Raw genomic sequence first — 27,352 nt, 5'->3', positions numbered from 1 at the left:
CATATTGATTTTCTTTCATCTGTAGACAATAATAAGAACGTAGTGGTTGCTCTGTATAACTTTCCGTCTGGAGGCCAGAGTGAAACCATTATCACCATAGGAGAGCGACTACGTGTTCTTTCTGAGTAAGTACACCTGTTCAGTCCATTGCTTTGACTCATGCAGACTCATAATAAAAATGTGTAGCAAACTCTGGGGAAACAGGGATAACTGGAAAAAAAGTGTGTTTATAAAAGAATGCTTAAATACAATGCTGCGGCGGTGGTGCTGCGGTAGCATTGTCACCTCACAGGTAGATGTTGCCCATTCGATTCTCAGTTAGAGTGTCTTCTGTGTAGCGACATGCGTGAATGGGCATTCCTTCATTGAAGGTTGTGCGTTAGGCCCGGCAAGCCAGTACGTAAAAATCTACTGCCAATCATTAGCGGACCGGAGTTCCGCTGTGGCGACCCCTAACCAGGAAATGCCGAAAGACACACACACACACACACACACACACACACACACACACATACACACACACACACACACACAAATACATTTCCAAAAATGGGACTGGGAAAAAGTTACAAAATGTTTACACAGATTCATCTCACAGATCATAACCCTTCTACTTTTATTTGCTCACAGACAGCTATTAAGAAGCATCTGGACATAAACAAGAACATTTTCTCATTTTTAATAGCTCTTTATCTCCTCTTTTCCCATCTTCCTCCACTGGACTTTTAATTCTTATCTGACATTGTGTATAGCTCTATAATAACAATTTTCATGTTTCCTAAATATTCCCTGTAAGAAGCAGTAAGTAAAAATTAAATCTAAGTTTTATCAATTTGTATTAACTTCTGAACTATGTGTCTTGTAAAATTCTAATCAGACTGGGATAAATGTTGAGGATTGGTCAGTAAAAGAATGAGGATGGAAATAACGTAGACGCCAAATCAGAAAATATTAGCATGATTATTATGAGCTTAATAGTTAAGAGTATGTACAGACAGTAGACTTTAAGTTACATAGCATCTATGAGGGGATTCCACATTCTGTGGAATCTTTTCTGAGTTTAAAAATTAAAACTCAGATAAGAAGCAGTGAAACTTCAAGCTTGTGAAAACATGAATTCCATTTTGTTAGACAGTATTGATAAACACAATAATCTGATTAATTTATGTGAAATTAAATATATTTAAACACGTAAATGATCATTTGGTTCATCTCTTCCAAAATAGACAATATTATTAGTTAACACAAAATAAGCAGAAGCCTTTGCAACCATATTCCTTTTTAGTATGTGCACTGCTACTCAATAATAGACTTACATTCCAAGGTAATGTGAACAAAGTGATTTTGGTGATTAAATGACAGCAAGATATAACTGACCAAAAGAAGTAGCAAGGTGAATCTGTTTATTTACTTGTTGTTTTTGGTTGTAAAAGTATTTACACAGGCTTCATTTTCTTTGGCAAAATATTGTAGCTGTAGTGTAAAGCAACTACTTTAGAAATGTTTTCATTTCTTTTCGTATTCAAATGGCACTGTAATCTTTGCAAATGAAGGAGGCACAAAACTGAGATAATTAAAGGTTCTGATGCTGAAATATCATGGGTGAGGTGGGGGGGGTCATTATACATAAAAATGTTTAGAATAAGTTAAATGTTTATACTTTGTTTTAACCTTATAGGGATGGTGGTTGGTGGAAAGTGGTGTCTGTGTCAACGGGCAAAGAATGCTACATACCCAGCAACTATGCTGCCAAGGTGTACCACCGGTAGGTAAAGATGTTTTTGGGACTAATATGTTGCTTATGATTTTTATTGGCCACACTCTGCTCTTGTCATTTCTATCAGTAAACATCAGATGAACTACAATGCAAGAATCTTTATAAGAATGGAGAGAGACAATCACCTTCAGATCATTAAGCAATAAGGAAACATTTTCCCTTAGTCCATGTACCACAGTCATTTCTGAGATGTATGGATGAGTGAACAGATCTTAGACAGAAACAGGCTGTATTTAAACTGATCCACACCCCTGGACCCTAGGTAGTTGGATATTGGCATAATAGTTAGGGTGTTTACCTTCCAGATAGAAGATGCATGGTTTGAGTCTCAAAAGGGATAATTGACTAGGCTTAACATGGGCAGTTAGCCTAGTATGAACTTATGAACCCTTCATAATTCACAACAGCTGCTAAGACTGCATCAGCATATAAGCAACCCTGGGAGTTAGGTGACAGATAACATCCCTGCATTTATTTAATTAAAATGTCATTAAACACTTATTTCAAAACAAATAATATAGATATAGGTGTGTGTGTGTGTGTGTGTGTGTGTGTGTGTGTGTGTGTGTGTGTGTGTGTGTGTGTGTGTGTGTGTGTGTGTGTGTGTGTAACATAGCTACATGTAGTACTATGGCTGTATATATCTTAACATATGAAAGAAGCTATCCGATTGCTTGAGTTTAGAGATGAAAAGGGCAAGACAATGTTATTTAGGCTACAGAGCACATTTCAACATGATCATTCTTTTTCTTGTAGAGCACTTTTTGTAGGTGTTTATAGGGCTCGTGGTGGTGCAGTGGTTAGTGTTGTCGCCTCACAGCAATTGGTTCTCCAGTTCGATTCTCAGCTGGAGCACAGTCTGTGTGGAGTCTGCATGTCCCCCCTGCGGTCGAGTGACATTTAAAGACATGCAGGTAGGTGCGTGCGTGAATGAGTGTGCCTTCTTTGAAGGTTGGGTGTCGGGCTAGCACCTCAGCACCATAAAAATCCACTGCCAATCATTAGCGGACCGGAGTTCCGCTGTGGCGACCCCTAGCCAGGAAAAGCCGAAAGACATTAGTTTAGTTTACTTTTTGTGGGTTTTTACCTTTATTACATGCTTTATTTCCCTTTGTTATCTAATGTACTGGACTCTGCCAAGAATTTTTATCACAGTTTTACAATAGAAGTTGGTTCTACTTTACAAAATGTTTTCTAATCAGACACTGGTACAACACTTAAAACTCCAAATCACAGCTCTTATAATGGCGTTGCTCTTTGACATAGAATGAATTATGTTTTATTTGTTTAGTTAGGTTAAATAATACTACAGATTAGGGGCAAAGATCTCTTTTCAGGCATAATCCAAGAATCTCAGTCTGATTAATGACTCTCTTGCTGTACAAAATACAAGTAAACAGAATCCCAATCTCCAAGATATTGCTGGTTAACACCTGCAGTCTTTATCTTCTGTGCTATGGTCTCAGTAAACAGATGCTGACACTGAAGCATAGAACAATAAAGCATTTTAAAGACACGTTCTTATACCCTAAGAATGGAATTTATTATTGATCACATATCAGATACAGTACAATGTGATGAATATTTTTGTTTTGCTAACATACTTGGTGCAACTGTTTTAGCTCCCCCTTACTGCTTAATTATTACTGGTTATCCATCTAGTGCCCCAATAATGGAGTTATTAATGCCCAAAAATATATGTGGAGAATGAGTGTCACTACGATTTTATTACCGACCGGACTGTGCAGTGTTAAGGGGTATAATTTACTTTCTGTCTAATGCCCCTCCATGTCAAAACTTCTGGCATTGAGCTGGCCATCAGACATTTCTTTTACTACACTCTAGCTGTAAGCAGCTGCCTTAACCTTTTAAAATTGTCAAAAAAAAGTCTGTCAAAACCTGAGCAAACATCTTTAGTGAAGATCTTTTTTCTTTTGAACAATGATACACCAAAGGATAAACTGCTTTCTTGTTTTATATTGTCAGCTGTCTCCTTGCAGAGGTTGTGGTTTTCAGACTATGGAGAGGAACTTTCTGTTTCATAAGTGGGTAGGGACATATGTGTGGGGGTCTTTTGTACTTGGGACAGATTCTAAGAACAGCACCTCAGTGGTTTTTCACCAACTCCTCCTCATTGGTTTTCTGTACTCTAAACCTGGTAACATTAACAACATGTTTGATGTGCTTCTGAACATTTTATTAAGCAGTTCACATCATTTATCCTAATCAAACACTTGTAAGGTTAAATGTGAACCACACTACACAATATACAGTGCATGGTTTGCCTACCTACTCTAAAACATATTTTATATATTTAACATGGTGAGAATACAGATTTTAAACACCTAAAGTCTCTGCTACTGAATTGACTTTTATGGTAGAAGAGGCCTCTCTTGAGTACGTACAGAATACGAGATATGAAGCAGAAACCATGCCTGATTTCCTGACCCCCCCCCCCCACACACACACACATACACATACGTGCACGCACTCTGTGCAGTGCCATAACAGCTGACCGTTTTCACTGTTTTAGGTCGAATTTATTTTCTGCGAGTTAAAGGTTCTACATTACAGAAGAAGCAGAATGATTTCTGATGAAGACAGAGACTGAGAGCTGCTCCAGAGGACCACCAGTGCTCCCAATCTGCCACATGTCATGCTTTTCTAACTAAGACCCTTATGAAAAAGTGAGGGTTGCTGTTTTTGATACTGTTTGCACCCACCTCAATGCCATTAAATTGTGTAATCCATCCCTCCCTTGTTAGAAACCATCACTTAACCATGTGTACATTGCAGTCATGATGTAATACTTCTTTCTTATCCAGCAAAGCCTATATATCACTGTTTTTATAAACGTAACGTTTGTACACTACTGTTGCATTTCTGCTTGGCATTCCCTTCTAATGTCACTGTTATAGATGCAGGTCCAGCTGATTCTCTATATTTCTCGTTACAAACTACTTTGATGATCCAGCTTGTTGTGAACCAGTATAACATGATGTTTTTGTTTTTGTTGTGCATTTTCTGTAATCCACAGCTCCCATATTGTTTTTCATAAAGAAGCAGGGTTCATAATACAACAGTATGCTGCATACATTGTCTCAATGATGATTTACAAAGAGACACTTTGAGAACTTGATGTGTCACACCTATTTATTTATATTTCTTTACCGGAATAGCACACTAATCAATAATGAGCAGTTTCTCACCGAGTGAAATACAACATATTTCACAAACAAAAGAGCCAGAAGTGTAAACAGTAACAAAGTAAGTCTGATTAGTTATACAGAAAAACTGTCTATGTACATTACAGTATGCAAGTGAACTGTAATGTACAATAGTTACATTACCTTTTAAAGAGTGTCATCCTTAAGTAATGCTGTGAGAGGGGAAGAGAAATGGAAGGGAGCTAGGGATGGTGTGTTAGGTGATATGTCCTGTGTTGAAGCAGTAGCATTTAGCTTGGATGAAGGGGTTATTTCTGACTTGTATTCTGAATTTGGAATAAATGTTGATTTCCTTTGGGTCAATGGGGAGAGTTTGCCAAAAAGTAGGTGCCTGAGAGGAGAATAAATGTGCAGTGCTATGGAGTTTGGCTCTATGGGTAATGAGAGTTGGTGTGGCTTTTGAGAACTGTCCCAGGTTGTATGAGGAGGTTCTTTTCACAAAGTTTATCTGCAAAGGGATTACATGTCTGCAGCTTGGTATAGTGTTGGTCTCCTAACAATTGTTTAGATCTCTGTTCTGTGGATAGTCATTTGGCTTTTTCTAGGGTGATACAGTAATGCTTATGCAGGGATAAATTTGTAATGAATTGGCAAATGCTGTTGGAGATTGCCTGGAGTGTGGTAATGTTTTTCTTGGAGTTGGATACAAAAATGGGTAGTCCAAATTTTAGCAGAGAGAGGAAAATGCTTTTGCCAATTGCTATCTGGCTGATTGAGGTACACAAGGGGAAGGCTTTTTAGTCCCCAAAAGGAGGGAGATTATGTTTGCTCTCACTCTGTCCTTGTGGAAATGGAACTTTAGAAATTGATCAAACCATAATCCTTGGTATTTGAAGGTGGAAATTCTTCATGGTTGTGTAAGTCAATGATTGTTAAAGTCTCAAGTTCTTGGTGAAGTTTCTCTGGAGTTCCAAAAAACATAGTTTTGGTCTTGTGTGTGGGTTATGGTTTATGAGCCATTTGTGTTCATGTAAGTCTGACTAGATCTGGGATTGAATTTTAGTGTGAGAGTGCTTTCTCAGTAAATGACCACATTGCCTGCACAGACAATGTATGAAAGATGGGGACAGGGGAGGGTCAGAAGGAAGTTTGTTAATGAATATAGAGAAGAATAGGGATGGCAAGAATAGATCCTTAGGACCCATATTTGATAACAGGTACAGATTCTGATTGGGAGGCTCCTACTTTTCTGTCATTGAGGAGGTTTTTATTGGATGGGCTGATACCAATTTCACTTAGTTTGTTAGGAGAAGATAGTGGTCATTGAGGTCAAATGCCTCTGTCAGGCCTATAAATAGGGTACCTATAAAGAAGCCTGTATCAGTGTTTTGCTGAATGTTATTGTTTAGGGACCAAAGTACCATCATAATACTTAGTCCAGGCCAGAATCCATGCTGTTTGGAGGAGAGCAGGTGTTGCTACTGGTTGCAGTGAGAGAGTTGGGTATAGACTATGTTTCTATTAGTTTGCCCAGAGTTGGGAGGGTGGATATTGGAAATAAGTAAGAAGTATCTTTTAGGATCTGTGGCATGATGTTTTATGTGAGATATAGATGATACATATAGGTGACAGGAAGACATAGGTGATCTCTGCAGTGATATATGAACCAGAGGTTTAAGCTGTCAGATCCAGGAGGGATGTCGGTGACAATTATACCTCTCAACCTTTTAGAGCAAGAAATCTGGACAAAGCCATAAATAATGAGGGACAATGGCCCAAAAATAGGGACAATGTTCAAATATTGTTCTTACAAACTTAGAAAGTTATCAAAATAACAAGTTTTGCATTAGCATACATTTTCTGAGGACTATGAAGTCTGAAACCCAAATGTCTTTCATTATTTTCTGACGTCAAGTTCTCAGTGATTTGCCAGTGATTTCCTAGAAAAACATAATTTTAAGAGAAACAGACCAAAAATATGTGATAAAAATCTGGATAGTTGTGACATATGGTGAGAATATTGTCTAGTAGAGTAGAGACTTCTTTGGGATACATATGCTTGGAATGAAAGAGGGGGATGAATGGTAGTGGGGTCAGGAATTAATGATGTGTGGGGGAGGTGGTGTTTATTGAATGGAGATTGCAAAATTGTTTAAGGAAATCTTCTGGGGAATGTTTTAGTGTGTTACACTGAATGGTGTTTGTAGAAATGGTGTCATGTGGAAGCTTTCTTCCTGTAAGATAGTTAACATCTTTCCAAAGGAGTCTGGTGGAATGTAAGAGAGTGATTTATTTCTGTGTTTGGATATTGCTTTTGTGCCATTAGATGGACTGCTGGTTAGGTTACCTAAGGCTATAAAGGATGCATGGTTTCTGTTTTGAGGGGTTTGTTTTCATTTTTGCCATGGTGTATCCCTTATAATGAGGATATATATTCAGTGACACATGATGTGTGAATAGGAACAGAGCCTCTCGGTGTATAAGTGAAACCCTGTGTTGGTATTTGAGGGAAGCAATACTTGTTTGGTATAAGTATTTTGTTGTCCAATCAGCGTGAGCTGCCATTTTGTTGACAAAAATAATCAGTACATTATTATAATGCTAGACAGGACTGGAAACTGAATCCATCATGTTAGGCCAAATTTAAAATTATGAGTGAATTGAAAACAAGCCATAGTACTATAATGGTTGACTGCTGACTTTTGTTTATGCAGAAGTAATTTGCTTAGATTGCTAGCTGTCTATACTGGATTACTACATGAGACAGCAAATAATGTAATTTCTTTAAAAGTATGTTCAAAGGTAATGAACTGAAAAAAAATTGGCTCACAAGAATGCTGACCGCTATCCTCAATGTGGAAGGCTCTGCCCTGCATGCCCATCAACTTTACATAGCAATTCCAAGGTAAAAAGACCTCATAGGTTACATAATTACAAGGGAATTTTAAATTCTAAACACTCTCTCCATGTTCTTTATTGCATTCAGCCAATTCACCTCTGGGAGAATGAACTATGGGCAGCTCTCTCACTGTAAAACATGAATGCATTTCTTGTAAAATATAAGAATATTACCTCTGTGGCCTCTTATCTTCTAGGAGAAGCACATGAAAAGCTAAGAGCTATACATCTTCATATGAATTTTTCTCCACAGTGATATGTAGGATGGTCTACACATGACCAGGAACACAGTCTATATTACCAGACCAAGCTTTTAGTCAGCAGGGTAGTTTATAGAAGTCTTCAGTTAGTGGTTCTTTGTTCTCTCTGTTCTACACATCAGAGACATTGAATGACCACTGGCCAATAGTATCCATGGTATATGAAATATATTTCTGATTTGGCATGTTTAACTGTCCAAAAACGAGATAAATATGGAAGCCAACATCCCATATTGTGGTTATCATGATCACCACAGCTGGGGTTAGATTAATGTAAACAATCTAACTGTTGCAGAGCAACAGGGACACAAAAATACGGTTTGATAAGTTTCTGCCTAGGATACTAAGATTTTATTGCCTCATCTCTTCCTGACTATCTAGGTATTGAGTACAATAAAAAGTAAATTTTCAGCATGCAAATTCTTCTTGAGTTCTTCCCTCTAATTATATTTCATTTTTACGCAGGTGGTTGTATGAAGGCATCAGCAGAGAGAAGGCTGAAGAGTTATTGCTACTGCCATGCAATCAGGGTGGCTCTTTTATTGTCCGAGAAAGTGAAACCCAAAAAGGTAGGACATTAAAAGACAAGGCTGATTTCCAAGGTATATGGTTGATACCAAATTATTTTTTAAATGTCTTGGCAAAAATATTGTATTCATGCCTACTGATTCTGCTGGAGGTGAAAGAAGCGTCTTGCTGGTACATCATCTTTCAGAATTCTGTGCCGCTACGTAAACCTATGTGAGGAGGATGCAAGGACAAACTTTACTGCCAAAGGAACTTAAGTGCAAACCTGTATGCAATGAATTAGTGAACCATGTTTCATTGTTCATAATGCAGCCTATAATGACATCTTCACCAAAATAGACACACCAGTCAGTTTTATGGATGGAACATGCGGCAAGCAACTGCTCTTTACATTTTAAAGTGCACTAAACAGCATAACACTGCTTACACCACTTCAGAATTTATTTGAAGGGGACATATATAATTATGGAATGTGACCTTAATTGGAACAGGTTTCATTGATCATTTGTAGTTCTACCTCAATTTCCTTCAAATAGTACAAAGTGTGAATGACACTGTGGAACTTTGGAGAAATGGAAGTTTCTCCTTAACCTCAACTTGCATGATTTCATAGTATGTTTAAAGATGTGGGGTGTGAAGATTGAAAAGGGGGGGGCCCCCAGCAAAAAATGCTTGTTTTATTTATTTTACTTTTATCTATTTATTTTGTGAAAATCAGCCGCAGGTGGGGAGGGGACAAGGAACTAATTAACAGAGGATGGATTATCCTCCCCATCCTGCAGCACTAGCAGACCTTCTTTAGGCTGAAGCAACTGAGACACAATAGTAAAAGGAGAGGGAAGGAGGGTCCCAGAGGTAGGAGTAGAGGCTGTGTGGAAAGTTACATTGGCTTAGCACTAGAGTGATTGTCTAATGATCCCTTGGATGCTGAGAAATTCTTTTGATGTAACACAAAAAGACATTGCTCTGCAGTATGGCTGCAAGTGAGTGCCTGATTTTCTCATTCTATATGAGTACATAGGGCATTCCTCCACCTAATTTCAGAGGAGTAAACAAAAAAAATGGCAGTCATACTTTATATAGCTTGGTATGAGTGAGCCAGTAAATCTCTCTTAGTTGTCCTTGCTGATGAAATTCTGGTGGTGGCCTCATTGTTACTGGTATACTTTTTCTACTTTGTCAGTCATTTCCAAGCCCTTCTTTAAAATGGCAACCTAAAACAGTAGTACATAATTAGTGTCTCCTTCTTGAACTTTGTTTCAATGACTTTGTACGCTGATAGCAATAGTAGCAGGAGACAAATTTGATGTTTGTATTTCTCATTCTGATGCACATGTACATTTTTATCTAGAGACTGGGCTAGGAATATCTGAAGTCTAGTCATTAATAAAATTTGATTTAATAACATTAAAAAACATCAGTCCTGGTGTATGGGGTCATTCTGAAATTCTGACCTCAGAACATGTTCCGCAGAATACCAAGGCTGTTTGAATGAACTGGGGTCATATACTAAGCCTGAAATTGTGATTTCTCAATTTTTTTCTCCTTTTCTCAAGGTACAGAGATCTTGGAGTTAATAATATACATGAATAGCAGGGTTATAAAGGCACAGAGAGGTGAAGTCCCCCCCGGAAAAAAGTTGTAATAGTAACACAATGAGTGACAATGATTACTTTTATTTATTTATTTTGTGAAAAACAGCCCCAGGTAGGGAGGGAACAAGGAACTAATTAACAGAGGATGGATTCTCTCTTCCAAAGCATTTTTCCACTTATTCCTTTGAACCCATTCTGCTTGGGAAAATGTAAAACTCTTCTCCCTCTAATATTACATGACCTTCTTAAATATGTATACCTCCAAAGAATAATTTTTGGGTTACCATAAGCTACCTGAGATCATTCAACCTAAGTTCTACTTTTTTTTCTCCCACCCTCTTAACCCCCCCAACTTTTGTGGATAGCTAAATTGCTGTCACCTCTCTCCTTACGCTCATTTGTAGATAGTGTTTTTGTGCATCATTATCTAGCTGCTTTCCAACTTTTCCACATTGTGTCTACTTTTCCCACTACATGTGTGTGTTTGTGTGTCTACACCCCTTCTTCTCGTTTATTTACTCACATCTTCTTTCCACTCTTCTACTATCATTGTTGTTGTTTTTTTGTTTTTTTTTCTTGTTCTGGATTCACCCCTCTTGTCTCTTTCTTTTGCTTTATTTCTTCCTTTAGTTAACTGCCTGGCACCTTACTTCATACCTGCCATGGTTTTTCCTGTTAACGAATCCTAGAACATGCCTATCATCATTTAAGCTTTTGTTCACAGTACTGACTACATGCTTATTGAGTGTTTTCACCTGTTGGTAGAAAAATTGCAGCATATGCCATTGTGTTTTAGTGCCTCTGACTGCTCGCATATATATATATATGTGTGACTTCCTTCTGCATAATATTTCATTGGACTCTGCATTTTTTAATTCACAGCATAAGTTGCATACTGAACGTGTTACTATGTACTGAACTTGTTACAATCTACTGAACTTATTTCTATGTACTGAACGTGTTACTGTGTATTATAAATGTATTCTTTTTGACAGGGGAAGACAAATTTGTTTTGCAATCAAGTGGTCTCAAAGATTGCAGTCTGATCTCTAAATAAGAAAAACATGACAGAGTAGTCATTCAAAAGCACTACAAAAGTATTCCAATATATGATGAAATTTTCTGATGGATATAAAATGTATAAAAACTGTATAAGTTAAAAGAAAGATCAGTAAACTTGTTTTTCTAAATTTCTTTCTCCCAAAAAGGCTGCTTGAAAAAAATAAATTGCTTAGCACTTTTCAGTGAAGTAATTGATGCTCACCTATAAACAGCAGGCATCCTTCACTTATAATACTTGTGTGTCATATCACCTTAGGCAGGACCTCTCCAGACCTTGTGACCATTTTTTTTCAGCAGCTGAACATCAGTCTTTATTGTGTATGTAGGGTGGTACTAACATGAGAGACTTTTTTCAAAATATCAGTCAGTAATACTTTTGTACTAGATGCAAGCAGAGGCAGATATCCAAGTACATGTTTTGTTAAATAAACACACGGGATGTTTTTGTGAACTTCTTTTGATTTTTTTGTAACCTGTCTTTAAATTTATATGTTAAAATGACTGACCTGGAATACTCAGGTTAGCCCATTATATATAAGCACCAGTTTGCACAGATGACTCAGATGTGTTAGGATGTGGCTTGTTTAGAGTCACATACTTTGCCAGTGGAAATTGTGGAATCAAACCTGGTTTTAAAAATGTGAAGCTTATTAACAACTCAAGGCCTTAGTTTCTTCAATAAACTGCTATGTATAAATGGCTGCCTTTACTACTGCCAGCCTTGTGTCCCACTTACAATAATAGGTCATATGGAGAGTATCATGAGCTCAGCATCATCTACAGTGTATGTGATTTGAATCTTTTTGTTTTGGTATTTTTAACTTCCTTTCTGTGTCTCAGCATCCCTCCTGATGCCAGTGTGTGTCCTCAACAGACACTATGCTAGCAGAGTACTATCAACTGATGCTAGTCCAAAAAAATGGAACACATTTTTCCGTTTCCTGCAACAGTTCACTTTCTGCCAAAAAGCAGCCCTATCTGCTGCATCAGACAGCATGCAGCTATTGTATCTGGTTTGGGCTGCACTAATCTAAGAGCTTTTACAAATCCAGTCTGTCAGCACATGATTCTCCTAAACCCAGTGTCCAACTAGGGAAGTCCTTAACATGCCAGAATCCACTATTAAATTATTAGCACTAAAGGCAAATTAAATCGATGGTTTCCTGTTCACTGTCATTTTTTAGCAAGATGCCTGTTACCAGGCTTCTTAAAATCACTAATGCCCTTGTTTTCTGATACTATATGTTTTCATCTTACATCTGAAATTATATGCAAGTCATCACACCTGTAAACAAGCAATGTAGCACAAGGGTGATAAAAAAGTACACAAACAATGAGAACAGGAAACTCAGCTGTCAATGCCACAAATTTATGCATACTCACCTAATTAGTGAGATGAAATCAAACCATACATTGATTCTGAGAAGCATTACATAAAAAGTCAGCTTTTGCACTCCCTAAACTGGTGACAATATGAATTTTACCTCCTAGAAACACTTCACTTCTCCAGCTACAGAACTTGAATCTACCCTGTCTGATTAATCTAATGCTAGATTATTATATAATGCCAAAATAAATTATATGATAAAGTGGAAAACCGGCTTTGTACCTGTACAACATCTTAAATATAACAAACAAATGATCTTAAAAACAACCAGCAAATATACTTCTGTAAAGATATATATCTATACACACACACACACACACACACACACACACACACACACACACACACACACACACACACACACACACACACACACACACACACACACAGGTAAACAGGTTTAAATCTGCTGAATTGCAAACAGCTGCTTTTTTGACAATGAGTGGGAGTAAGAGACAGGGGAAGAAAATCGGTATAAAGGAAATAGTAAAAAGCTGCAAAAGTTGCCAAGCAATTCGAAAACCACCAGCCAAGTGACAGTGAAGGGTGTTTATTCAACCAAAACAGACATTCCACAAGCACATTAATGCTTCACAAATACAATACGTTTTCGTTCATCACAAACTTCATCAGATGCGGAAGGACCAGTTGTGCTCATTGTGAGTTTTAGCCTATGCATGTGTTGAGTGCTTTCCTCAGATTCAGCTCATACAGCAGGTCTTCCATGTACTTCCATGCAGCTCATGCAAAAGGAGTTAAAATGAACTAAAGTTTTGACTTTGTTAGTTTAAAAACATGATTTTTCAGTGAGCAAATCACTGGCTGCTAAGCATTCATAAAGGAAATAGTGCGAAACAGGCTTACTTATTGGTTAGCAGTTTATTATTTTTCAAACACTGTGGCAAGCAGGTTTTATATAGCTTATATTTCCTATCTTTAACAGAACTTTGCATTTTTAAGTGAAGAAAGAATATGAGAAACAAAATGCCACTGACCCTGCTTAAACTTTTGATTTTTTATTTATTTTTTTTGCTTTATTAGGAACCTACTGTCTGTCAATCAGACGAGCCAATAACTCAGGGTGGGACTGTATTAAACATTATCGTATTAATCGCTTAGAAAATGGATGGTTTTACATTTCGCCACGACTTACTTTTGCATCTTTAGAAGACATGGTGGATTACTACTCTGGTAAGTGTAATCACTAAGCTAAAATCAGCATTTTCCCTTTAAGTAATACTATGCAATACTGTACCTGCAAGCAGCAACAGATCCACTAGATGTATTTTTCCAGCTCTGTTAAAATTTGGCAACTTGTTTGCATTAATTCACCCAGCTTTGGTAGTAACAGAAAAAATTTGCATCCTTAAAACACTTTAGTTCTCCACCTATAGAACTTAATGCAACTGGTGAACCTGCACTGGCCTATTATTTCTAATGTATAATAATTAAATAAAATGATGTACCAAAATGAAAATGTACTTTGTATCTATACAATGAGCCAAGCAACCTGCTTAACATTTTCCTAAATCAGCAATGCTTAGCCACTCTGGTGGCAGAGAGGGCTAAAGCCCAGACTATGACACGGCTAGCCTGGGTTCAGTTAGCAGCATTGGGTGACTAAGAGAGTAGTAGTGAGGAATGGGCAGAAGGTGGTCCCTAGTAGTAGTGAGGGATGGGCAGAAGGTGATCCCTAGTAGTAGTGAGGGATGGGCAGAAGGTGGTCCGTAGTAGTGAGGGATGGGCAGAAGGCGGTCCCTAGTAGTAGTGAGGGATGGGCAGAAGGTGGTCCCTAGTAGTAGTGAGGGATGGGCAGAAGGTGATCCCTAGTAGTAGTGAGGGATGGGCAGAAGGTGGTCCCTAGTAGTGAGGGATGGGCAGAAGGCGGTCCCTAGTAGTAGTGAGGGATGGGCAGAAGGTGATCCCTAGTATTAGTGAGGGATGGGCAGAAGGTGGTCCCTAGTAGTGAGGGATGGGCAGAAGGTGATCCCTAGTAGTATTGAGGGATGGGCAGAAGGTGGTCCCTAGTAGTAGTGAGGGATGGGCAGAAGGTGGTCCCTAGTAGTAGTGAGGGATGGGCAGAAGGTGGTCCCTAGTAGTAGCGAGGGATGGGCAGAAGGTGGTTCCTAGTAGTAGTTAGGGATGGGCAGAAGGTGGTCCCTAGTAGTGAGGGATGGGCAGAAGGTGGTCCCTAGTAGTGAGGGATGGGCAGAAGGTGATCCCTAGTAGTAGTTAGGGATGGGCAGAAGGTGGTCCCTAGTAGTAGTGAGGGATGGGCAGAAGGTGGTCCCTAGTAGTAGTGAGGGATGGGCAGAAGGTGGTCCCTAGTAGTAGCAAGGGATGGGCAGAAGGTGGTTCCTAGTAGTAGTTAGGGATGGGCAGAAGGTGGTCCCTAGTAGTGAGGGATGGGCAGAAGGTGGTCCCTAGTAGTGAGGGATGGGCAGAAGGTGATCCCTAGTAGTATTAAGGGATGGGCAGAAGGTGGTCCCTAGTAGTAGTGAGGGATGGGCAGAAGGTGGTCCCTAGTAGTATTAAGGGATGCGCAGAAGGTGGTCCCTAGTAGTAGTGAGGGATGGGCAGAAGGTGGTCCCTAGTAGTATTAAGGGATGGGCAGAAGGTGGCCCCTAGTAGTATTAAGGGATGGGCAGAAGGTGGTCCCTAGTAGTATTAAGGGATGGGCAGAAGGTGATCCCTAGTAGTATTAAGGGATGGGCAGAAGGTGGTCCCTAGTAGTAGCGAGGGATGGGCAGAAGGTGATCCCTAGTAGTAGTGAGGGATGGGCAGAAAGTGGTTCCTAGTAGTAGTGAGGGATGAGCAGAAGGTGATCCCTAGTAGTAGTGAGGGATGGGCAGAAGGTGGTCCCTAGTAGTAGTGAGGGATGGGCAGAAGGTGGTCCCTAGTAGTAGTTAGGGATGGGCAGAAGGTGATCCCTAGTAGTAGCGAGGGATGAGCAGAAGGTGGTCCCTAGTAGTAGTTAGGGATGAGCAGAAGGTGATCCCTAGTAGTAGCGAGGGATGGGCAGAAGGTGATCCCTAGTAGTAGTGAGGGATGGGCAGAAGGTGGTTCCTAGTAGTAGTTAGGGATGTTGTGTGTGACTGGGGTGCCAGTAAACCCAGAGAAGGATGTGGGGCACTGGAACAGCTGTCAGAATGACAGAAGGGGAGAAAAAAAAGAGATCTAAAAAAAACTGGAAATACTTTGTATTTCACATACACCATGATGTACATCCCTTGGTAGGAGAAACTGAAAATACCGGAGACTTGCTATGTAAAAAAATTACCTATGTCAGAGACATAAAACAACACCATCAGCCAAAGTAACATATTGTTAAAAGCACCAATGGTCACAGAGCTGTGACCTCACATACCAAAAATAATAGCTGTCATCTTTTATGCCAAACTTGTTAAATTCTCAGCTGTTCCGGTAGCACAGTGGGATAAAGCCTTGACTATGGCCCAGGTGAACCAGGTTTGATTAGTGGTCAGGTGACTGATGGAGCAGCAGGGCGGGATAGGCATGCCCATCATGGGTGGGAAGGTGCTCCTCGATGATGCTCCCTAAGAAGAGGAGTGGTCCAAAGATGACAGCTGCTCTCAGATGTAGCAGACAAGCATGAGGGATTGGGAAAGGAAGTGAGTAGGGCATATAAGAAGAACTGCCCTGGGTGGAGGCACATATGTTAGAGCCCACAGGATGCCATTAGGATCTACGACTGGCCCCAGTAATACCTGTGTAAGTTGTGGGTATTGGAGGATGGGTTGTGGAACTGGGAAAAAAAGAACTTCCTAAGTCCTCCTAAATACTCTAAATGTAGCTACATACACTACACAGTGCAAAAGCTGATAATATAAGTGGCAGTTAATCTGTCCGATAGCTCTCCTAATGGTGGTTATTAAGCTGAGTGCCATTCCTCCCTAGGATGCTCACAAAAGGGGGGGGGGTGCTGTCAGTGGCTTGGACTGCCAAGTGTTGTTCTGGTACCACAGAGGGAAAAACATATTTGCTTGTGACATTTACATTTCTATGTCCATCATCAGTTCCACAGTAAAGTGTTTGTTTTATTTTACATTTGTTAACTGGGTAAGTGCCCTTGTGAAGTATATGTCTGCAGCTTCCCTTACATAATAACCATATCTAGGTTTGCTATATCATGAAGAAAAGTGAAATTCCCTCAGATGTATCAAACTCAAAAATCACCATGTTGGCTGTAGTACTACTTCACCAGTGGTTGATGCCTCCATATAACCAAAATTGTGTATTGGGGGGGTCTGTTATACTAGTACCTTTTACATTCCCTTGTGCTTCTGTCCATTTAGGCTGTGGATTTCCTACTTATTGCACTTTTAAATTGCCCACAGGCCTTTGTTTGCTGTTTCTGCAAGGGAAACATGCTGCATCTGCATATCTAGGACACTTATGCAGGTACGGGGACTGCAAAATACCATCAGAATACTTATACTGGTGACCAGGTTAGTCCCTTACTGTTTCCCATTGACCATGAAGCACATGTTCACTTTGATTATAAGCCAGAAAAGGAATTATTTGATACCCAGATAATTTTAATTATACCATGGATTCCTTTGTTATCCAGTTTTGAAATCTGATCTATTTGATATGAAGAAGGCTGGGAAGGTGTGAACACACAGAACTCAGCTGCTTTAGTACACATCTCACACATTGTATATTTAAAAAAAAAAGAATGCCACAATTTATGCCTATCCTTGATTAATTGTCAGTGTGGCTTTCAGCAACAGCTCTGCTCTATATCATGTGAGACTCATACTTATTCGTATAGTTATCTGGTTTCTAAAACTAGTGTCTAGTTAGGTTATTTGCCCATTCACAGAACTAGGATTGAAAGCTCATGGCCTTAAATCACACCTAAATGTAAATTAGGTAGAGAAATATATTTCTTGATAATATGCAAGGACATTTACATTCAAACATATCCTGTATCAAGAAGTGTCTGTGCTCACGCAAGTGTGTGCGTGTGTGTGTGTGTGTGTATGTGTGTGTGTGTCTGTGTGTGTGTGTGTGTCTGTGTGTGTGTGTGTGTGTGTACATATGGGTTTGGGTGATTATTTGTGTATATGTTTGTGTGTGTTTGTGGGGAATTATGTTTTTAAACAGAAAATACATCCACAAACTGTATAAACTATGATAAAAAGAGTAGATTTAAAACACAAAAGATTACCTGTAGAGTGTGGGCTGTGCAGGTGTAAATACATTATAATTCTGACATAAAGAACTAGCTGGTTGGTTGGTTCAGGCTGGCATGTCTATGCACTATCAGTGACCTGAGGTAAACTAATGAACAAAGAGATGACACTGAGTAGTGAGTAGCCAGCTGTCCCTTTTGTGGAGAGAACCAGTCCACTGTTTTGCATGGAGATAATCATCAGTACAGCAGTAAAAATAAAAAGGCATTTTTAGTTCAGTGAGTGTGTGTGTGTGTGTGTGTGTGTGTGTGTGTGTGTGTGTGTGTGTGTGTGTGTGTGTGTGTGTGTGTGTGTGTGTGTGTGTGTGTGAGTGTGTGTGTGTGTGTGTGTTTCTGCATGTGTGCCTGTGTGTGGTGGATATAGTATGGCTCTCCAATAACATATTCAATGCAGCTCATTCTATCAAGACTTAAAGCAAACAGACATCTGATAAATGGATTTTTACATAGGGCAACCCCCCTCCCCTCAAAATAATATACTCACCTCTGAGTTTTACAAAGGCAAAGCCCCCGCCCCTCAGAATAATATAGTCACCTCTGACGTCATCAAACCATGGACTAAATTACAAACATTTACACTGGACGTCCATTTGGTGTATCAGTCTTAACATAATTAGTCTTGACATACTGGTCCTAAAAGAGTCATCCAAATACTTTATACAGCTGATGCCTAGAGTAATCCATGTATGAGGGGATCATGTGCACAGGTGCTGCCTTAAAGGTACTCTACAGTATGCACCAGTGGACAGAGAACAGATATTGTGCAGTACTGTACAGTATGCACCAGTTGACAGAAAATGCATATTGTGCAGTACTGTACAGGATGCACCAGTGGACAGAAAATGCATATTGTGCAGTAATGTACAGTATGTACTCGTGGACATAGAATGCATATTGTGCAGTACTGTACAGTTTGCACCAGTAGACAGAGATGGCATATTGTGCAGTACTGTACAGTATGCACCGGTGGACAGAGAAGGCATATTGTGCAGTACTGTACAGTATGCACCAGTGGACAGAGAACAAATATTATGCAGTACTGTACAGTATGCACCAGTGGACAGAGAAGGCATATTATGCAGTACTGTACAGTATGCATCAGTGGATAGAGAAGGCATATTGTGCAGTACTGTACAGTATGCACCAGTGGACAGAGAAGGCATATTGTGCAATACTGTACAGTATGCACCAGTGGACAGAGATCAAATATTATGCAGTACTGTACAGTATGCACCAGTGGACAGAGAAGGCATATTATGCAGTACTGTACAGCATGTACCTGTGGACAGAGAAGGCATATTGTGCAGTACTGTACAGTTTGCACCAGTGGACAGAAATGGCATATTGTGCAGTACTGTACAGTATGCACCGGTGGTCAGAGAAGGCATATTGTGCAGTACTGTACAGTATGCACCACTGGACAGAGAAGGCATATTGTGCAATACTGTACAGTATGCACCATGCACCAGTGGACAGAGAAGGCATATTATGCAGTACTGCACAGTATGCACCAGTGAACAGAGAAGGCATATTGTGCAGTACTGTACAGTATGCACCAGTGGACAGAGAAGGCATATTGTGCAGCACTGTACAGTATGCACCAATGGACAGAGAAGGCATATTGTGCAGCACTGTACAGTATGCACCAGTGGACAGAGAAGACATATTGTGCAGTACTGTACAGTATGCACCAGTGGACAGAAAAAATGTATTGTGCAGTACTGTACAGTATGCACCAGTGGACAGAGAAGGCATATTGTGCAGTAATGTACAGTATGCATCCGTGGACAGAGAATGCATATTGTGCAGTACTGTACAGTTTGCACCAGTGGACAGAGATGGCATATTGTGCAGTACTGTACAGTATTCACCGTTGGACAAAGAAGGCATATTGTGCAGTGCTGTACAGTATGCACCAGTGGGCAGAGAACAAATATTATGCAGTACTGTACAGTATGCACCAGTGGACAGAGAAGGCATATTGTGCAGTACTGTACAGTATGCACCAGTGGACAGAGAAGGCATATTGTGCAATACTGTACAGTATGCACCAGTGGACAGAGAAGGCATATTATGCAGTACTGCACAGTATGCACCAGTGGACAGAGAAGGTATATTATGCAGTACTGCACAGTATGTTTCAGTGGACAGAGAAGGCATATTATGCAGTACTGCACAGTATGCACCAGTGGACAGAGAAGGCATATTATGCAGTACTGCACAGTATGTATCAGTGGACAGAGAAGGCATATTGTGCAGCACTGTACAGTATGCACTAGTGGACAGAGAAGGCATATTGTACCGCACTGTACAGTATGCACCAGTGGCCAAAGAAGGCATATTGTGCAGTACTGTACAGTATGCACCAGTGGACAGTGAAGGCATATTGTACAGTACTGTACAGTATGCACCAGTGGACAGAGAAGGCATATTGTGGTGTATTGCACAGTATGCACCAGTGGAAAGAGAAGGCATATTGTGCAGTACTGTGCAGTATGCACCAGTGGACAGAAAAAGTATATTGTGCAGTACTGTACAGTATGCACCAGTGGACAGCGAACACATGTTGTGCACTAATGTACAGTATGCACCAGTGATAGAGAACGCATATTGTGCAGTACTGTACAGTATGCACCAGTGGACAGAGAAGGCATATTATGCAGTACTGTACAGTATGCACCAGTGGACAGAGAAGGCATATTGCACAGCACTGTACAGTATGCACCAGTGGCCAAAGAAGGCATATTGTGCAGTACTGTACAGTATGCACCAGTGGACAGTGAAGGCATATTGTACAGTACTGTACAGTATGCACCAGTGAACAGAGAAGGCATATTGTGGTGTATTGCACAGTATGCACCAGTGGAAAGAGAAGGCATATTGTGCAGTACTGTACAGTATGCACCAGTGGACAGAGAAGGCATATTGCACAGCACTGTACAGTATGCACCAGTGGCCAAAGAAAGCATATTGTGCAGTACTGTACAGTATGCACCAGTGGACAGTGAAGGCATATTGTACAGTACTGTACAGTATGCACCAGTGAACAGAGAAGGCATATTGTGGTGTATTGCACAGTATGCCCCAGTGGAAAGAGAAGGCATATTGTGCAGTACTGTACAGTATGCACCGGTGGACAGAGAAGGTATATTGTGCAATACTGTACAGTATGCACCAGTGGACAGAGAAGGCATATTGTGCAGTACTGTGTAGTGTGCACCAGTGGACAGAGGAAGTATATTGTGCAGTACTGTACAGTATGCACCAGTGGACAGAGAAGGCATATTGCACAGCACTGTACAGTATGCACCAGTGGCCAAAGAAGGCATATTGTGCAGTACTGTACAGTATGCACCAGTGGACAGTGAAGGCATATTGTACAGTACTGTACAGTATGCACCAGTGAACAGAGAAGGCATATTGTGGTGTATTGCACAGTATGCACCAGTGGAAAGAGAAGGCATATTGTGCAGTACTGTACAGTATGCACCAGTGGACAGAGAAGGCATATTGCACAGCACTGTACAGTATGCACCAGTGGCCAAAGAAGGCATATTGTGCAGTACTGTACAGTATGCACCAGTGGACAGTGAAGGCATATTGTACAGTACTGTACAGTATGCACCAGTGAACAGAGAAGGCATATTGTGGTGTATTGCACAGTATGCACCAGTGGAAAGAGAAGGCATATTGTGCAGTACTGTACAGTATGCACCGGTGGACAGAGAAGGTATATTGTGCAATACTGTACAGTATGCACCAGTGGACAGAGAAGGCATATTGTGCAGTACTGTGTAGTGTGCACCAGTGGACAGAGGAAGTATATTGTGCAGTACTGTACAGTATGCACCAGTGGACAGAGAACGCATGTTGTGCAGTAATGTACAGTATGCACCAGTGACAGAGAACGCATATTGTGCAGTACTGTACAGTATGCACCTGTGGACAGAGAAGACATGCTGTGCAGTACTGGACAGTATGCACCAGTGGACATAGAATGCATATTGTGATGTACTGTACAGTATGCACCAGTGGACAGAAAAGGCATATTTAAACAATGCCCTAGTCCACCATTATAGTTGTGGCTGTCTTAGTCCCTGCACTTCTACCTGTCAACTCCAAGAGTACAAAGGACTAGAGAAGCATAGTGATGCAGGAGTTAACATTTATGCCTCACAGCCCTTAGTTTTGGTTTTGAACCTTGCTGGAATGCCTTCTGTGCAGAGTCTGCATGTCCACCATGTGTCTGTCAGGCATTTGCCAAATATTTCAGTTTCTAATAAACATCTCAATGGTCCAAATAATTGAGTGAATGCATGCATGTACTATGTTAATGAGTATGCACATGTGTAATACTTTAGTTTTGTTCGGAGTTGCATGTGTTAGCCATGAATCACTGGCCTCATAGCCATTCTGTTAACTTAATTATTCCTTCTGGCAACAGTCCTACAAGCCATTTTTTTCCCAGGAGGAAGGTTGAGCTAGTCAGAAGCAGAAGCCATTAGCTGTGCACTGGGCCACACCAGAGATTTTCTTTATAAATTCCCAGCCTTTCCTGTGCACATCTGGTCACACCCAGCAGTTTAGTGTGCAATAGGCCTTTGCAATGTACATTCACACCTCCATGTACAATGAGGTCAATTGGCCCTGCCTTTCTTTTAAGCTGTTCCCCCTGTGTGAGCACTGGTCTCCACTAGACTTCCTCTGTTGAGTGTGTGCATGGAAACATTCTCTCCACCTCTTCTCCTGAAAAGAGATGAGCAGGCTAAGCCTTGCCATTTCTCTTTCTCCCTATTGAAATGTTGGCACTCATAAAGCCAAGTAAAAAAGACAGTGCAGGAGAAGAGTGAATAACGAACATCACTCTTGTCCTTTAAATTTGCCCCTACGCACACACACACACACACACACAAACACACACACACACACACACACACACACACACACACACACACACACACACACACACACACACACACACACACACACACACACACACACACACACACACACACACACACACACACACGCACGCATGCACATGCACACACACACACACACACACACACACACACACACACACACACACACACACACACACACACACATACACACACACATGCACAGAATTTATATATACCAACTCTGAGATCCCCATACCTTGGAGAAATGGGAATATTCATAGAAATGCCCATTTGAGTATGGCAACTATGTAAGTCTTGTTTTGGCCATTCATTCTCCATATTAAAAGTTACTCCATATTAAGGGTGGCATAGCAGCACAGTGGATAGTGTTGTCGCCTCACAGCAAGAGGTTTCCGAGTTTGATTCTCAGTGGGGATTCCTAATGTGTGGAGTCTGCGTGTCCTCCTTATGTTTGTGTAGGTTTCCTCTGGGTGCTATGATGTGCGAGTGTGCATGTGTGGTATGGAAGAATAAATGAGGCAGGGCTAGCAACCCAGAGGTGTGAACCTTGGCTCTAGATGATTGTCAGTGTTGAAGTGACACCTTGGCCCCTTGTATAAAAATGGGAAAAAGGGATTGTGGATGGATGGATGGATGGATGGATGGATTAACAGGACTGAAAATGGTTCCCAACATTTCAAACAGTTACCCATTTCTCTCCTTCCCCATGCAGCAGGTACATGAGACACTAGTCACACTTGGGATGCATAGTTATAGTCAGGGCATAATCCTACTATGCCAGAAATGGCCCAGTGCGTGGAAGTGATGGACTGGCATTCTGTCAGGGACTGGTTTTATTGTCTTGTACCCATTACTTGCTGAAACAGACTATGGCTTCTCTATGATCTTAAACAGGATGAAGCAGGTATTAGAATTAATAAATTGCTTAATTATGAATTATTGAATAACTACTGCAATGGTATGATAGACAAAGGTCAGGAGGCCTGAAAGTAATGAGTGGAGGAGGAAATTAAAAGAAAGACAGAGTAGCTTGCATATGTATGAAAGAACAGAGGATAACCAGGGCCATACTGTTCAGATTTGAAACATTTATAAGGACAACAAGAATCAAATATTAACTGGTCATCTGTAGCTATGATTGTGTCATTTTGTATTCTTGCCTATTTGATAGGCAAAACTTAAACACAAATGTTAAAAGCACTCCATGTAAAAGCCAAAGTACATTCCATCCATAACCCCTTTTTCCCATTTTTTCACATGGAGTCAGGATGTCACTTCAACAGTGACAATTATTTATAGCCAAGGTTTACACTGCCAGGTGGCTAGCCTTGCTGTGGTAGTTCTTCTACAGCACACACTCACACCTATGGAATATGGGAGTAAACCAGAGCACCCAGAGGAATCCCGCACGAACACAGGGAGGACCTACAGACTCTGCACAGAAGGCACCACAGATGAGAATTTAACTGGGGAACCTCTTGCTGTGAGGTAACAACATTATCCACTGTGCCACTGTGGTGATACTCCAGGGAAATGGACATCAGCATTTCACACCCTCTGTCATTCATCTGGGGAAATGATTCTCCAATGGTGGAGGTCAGTGGTAGAACAGTAAAACAGCTTGTCATGGCCACTGATATTATTCAGCAATCAGAGTGTTGTTATTAAGCTAACCATCTCTGTATGGCAACAGATTTTTGGTTTGCATTATACTGAATGATGTCTGCATATTTATTTCAGAAACTGGAGAAGGCTTATGCTGTACACTAAAGAACCCATGTTTTATCCAAGGAGTGAACCCTATGCCAATTCAGAACTACTCAGAACCAATTATTGTGAAGAAGCCAGCTCTTAACTGGAATGAGGTAGACAGGTAAGAGGCTTTCTGATCATAAGTGTTCCCATTTTAGTTTTTTTCCCATATTGATGAACATGATCACTGTTTCAAAACCTATCTCTTGTTTTAATTCTGTCTAGATTTGTTTTACTTGTAACTTGATTATAATACTTTGTTGTATCATTTTAAATGTGTTTATTTATAGCATCATGTGTAAAATATGTTCAGTGATTTTGGTGATTGTGTTTGGCTAGTAGATGAATAAAATTAATAGCAGTGAAAATCTAACCTGATTTTCAATAATATCTTGATTTTGTTTATTTGATACTTTGCAGTGATAGATGAAAATTAAGCAATGCAGATACGTGCACTTCTTTTATAAGACTGTGGCAGATTAATATATTTGATTTCATTCTAAGATTCAATGATGAAATTTTAATATATACGTCAACATTTCAGAAACTGCTAGGACCCATTAAATTTACATTACACTATTACATTAAGATTTTTTGCTTTGTAATTTAATCTGCAGCTTTTCTTTTGTTTGTTGATGTTGTTGCTGTTGATAAATGCCTTTTCTATTGCTCTCTATTTTATATTTTCTCACTTGTATTTAGTAAAGCACAGGGTGGATAGAAGGAGGTGGCAGTCATTAATTTTTATTTGCTCTCTCCCTTCTTAACTATGAATCCAACCCCCAGGACTAGGTGTCCCCCCCCCTTTTATCTGTAGTACTCCATATCACTTCACACAACTGGGGGGGATAACTTGGGCTTGCAGTAATATACCTTGAGCTGCCAGGCTGCCAGGCTAGTTAGGGGAATCAGGGCCCAGATGCCTGCCAGAGGGTTCAGATGTTTTGTTTCTGCTCTTTACCATCCCCATTTTGGTCAGCCAGTACAGTGCATTGTCTTGCTTTGCTGAGCTGGTCACAGGTCTGTTCAGCCACACACTTGGACTGCTTGTGCATGCTTCAGTCCCCATGCAAGAAGATAACATACCTCTGTAGTCAACCCAGATAGCAACTCCCCAAAGATGGGCTGCTAGAAGCATCTGCTTTACTCCCATCCATCTTCTGCTGATATTGTACAGTGCTTGAGCCCCTAAATGAGCTCATTTAATCTGGTGGCACAGTCAGGGTTTATCATCTATTCCATGAAGTTGGCATTTGGCGGTCAACATTTTACCATCAGTAAGTTTTTTATTCTTCATAATTTTCATATTATTGCTGAATAAATGATTGGGCACCTTTTCAATTGATTAGACACATTTTCTAGAACTACTTGGTCCTGGGTTATCTCTCAAGCTAGGTTTCTGATGACATATTATGTAGGCTTGTTCACGTCCATATGCAATGTGTCTTAAATGTTGTCTTGTGTTTTGTTTCCTCGACAGCTCCATTTTATTAAATGAAGATGGTGATCTCAATGAAGATTCTCAAGTCAGTGTAGGTTTACGAGAAGCTATAAACTCTTATATGTATATGACAGAGGATGTTGACTTGAAAGGGATCTCTGAGAAGAAGAACAAGTGGAAAGCATTTTAAAGTGGGTTGACCATAAATAAGCTAGATCATGAAATCTTTACCGATGATGAACCTTTTATGGAATACCAAAAAACAGAGACTTTATATTGTTATTTTACTTAAATTATTAAAACATGATTATAGTTTCGTGGATTATTTATTGCAGCTGTGCTGCTTAGAGTGTTTATAAATAGCTGTATATATTTTTTATTGTTGGCTCACTCATTGACAGCAGGGCTGTAACACTGTCTATCCGAGTCATCATTTTGTATATAACTGCATATTCTGTAAATTATTTCTCCTGAATAAACACTGAAAATGGTATTCATATTCTCCAGTCTTGTTAATATATAAGCATATTCCTGAAGATCTATATGGCTTATTAACTGTCTCAAAAGTTTTCATGTTTTGTTGGTTTACAAATTATTTCAAAATGTGACATCTATTTCTAATACTACTGCAGACAATACAAATACGTTGATGACCATTCCATTTAAATAAGATGTTATACTTTATATAAAAGTAGTCCACAGAGGAAGACAGCTAATCATGCGCATTGTAGTAGGCTACTATTATACAGCTTCCTAATGTCATTACAAAAATAACCAGAAGAAACTGCATGTGGTCAAGCAAAGTGCATTAGTTCAAAACATTGCAGTTTGCCACAGAATGGCAATGATTTCACATCAGTATATAAGAGCTCTTTGTTCACTCTGCTTCTGGCCTGCTTTATGGCATGAAGAAACATCAGACCTTATAAACACTGTATTTTCTTATGCTTTTTGGGTGTGTCATTTGCATATTAAATTTACTCTCCATGTATTACTGACAGTAGAAGAGGCTGTGCTATAGACATTAACCAGAACGTGTCCACCTATACTGATGTTATGCTTCAGTGATGTACTACGGATTGATCTAACTTGACACATGGATGTGATGTGTTAACACGTATGTCCCATTTCACTGGAAGTCAGGAATGGCACAGAACAGTAGGAAAACTTCACCTGTACACAATCTGTCACTCAGTGTGAACTCTGACAGTCACTTCTTATCCATACTTTTTACTGGCTACCATATGAAGACATTATGACCATTATTGTTTGGGAGTGGAATGGGAGGTGAAAAGATGACTACAGTGGTAGCATATTCTGATATGTAGGTAAAACATTGATT

At 40.0% G+C, this 27,352-nt stretch overlaps 1 protein-coding gene across 1 annotated transcript in view; it reads left to right on the top strand.

The window, feature by feature from the left end:
* SLA2 (Src like adaptor 2) overlaps positions 1-26,503 on the top strand; it is a 50,448-nt gene extending 23,945 nt beyond the window's left edge. Inside the window, exons 3-8 of the mRNA XM_044090571.1 lie at positions 26-125; positions 1,679-1,765; positions 8,568-8,671; positions 13,716-13,865; positions 24,558-24,690; positions 26,050-26,503. Of these exons, the coding sequence (XP_043946506.1) occupies positions 26-125; positions 1,679-1,765; positions 8,568-8,671; positions 13,716-13,865; positions 24,558-24,690; positions 26,050-26,200 (725 nt within the window). The 3' untranslated portion in view covers positions 26,201-26,503. The remainder of the gene's footprint in view (positions 1-25; positions 126-1,678; positions 1,766-8,567; positions 8,672-13,715; positions 13,866-24,557; positions 24,691-26,049) is intronic.
* Positions 26,504-27,352: the final 849 nt, after the last annotated feature.

The sequence above is a fragment of the Protopterus annectens genome, chromosome 12.part0 (genome assembly GCF_019279795.1).
Source record: "Protopterus annectens isolate FY-2018-M chromosome 12.part0, PAN1.0, whole genome shotgun sequence".
Classification (NCBI taxonomy): domain Eukaryota; kingdom Metazoa; phylum Chordata; order Ceratodontiformes; family Protopteridae; genus Protopterus; species Protopterus annectens.
Note: the sequence above shows the minus strand (reverse complement) of the source record. Positions and strands in the feature narration are given on the sequence as shown.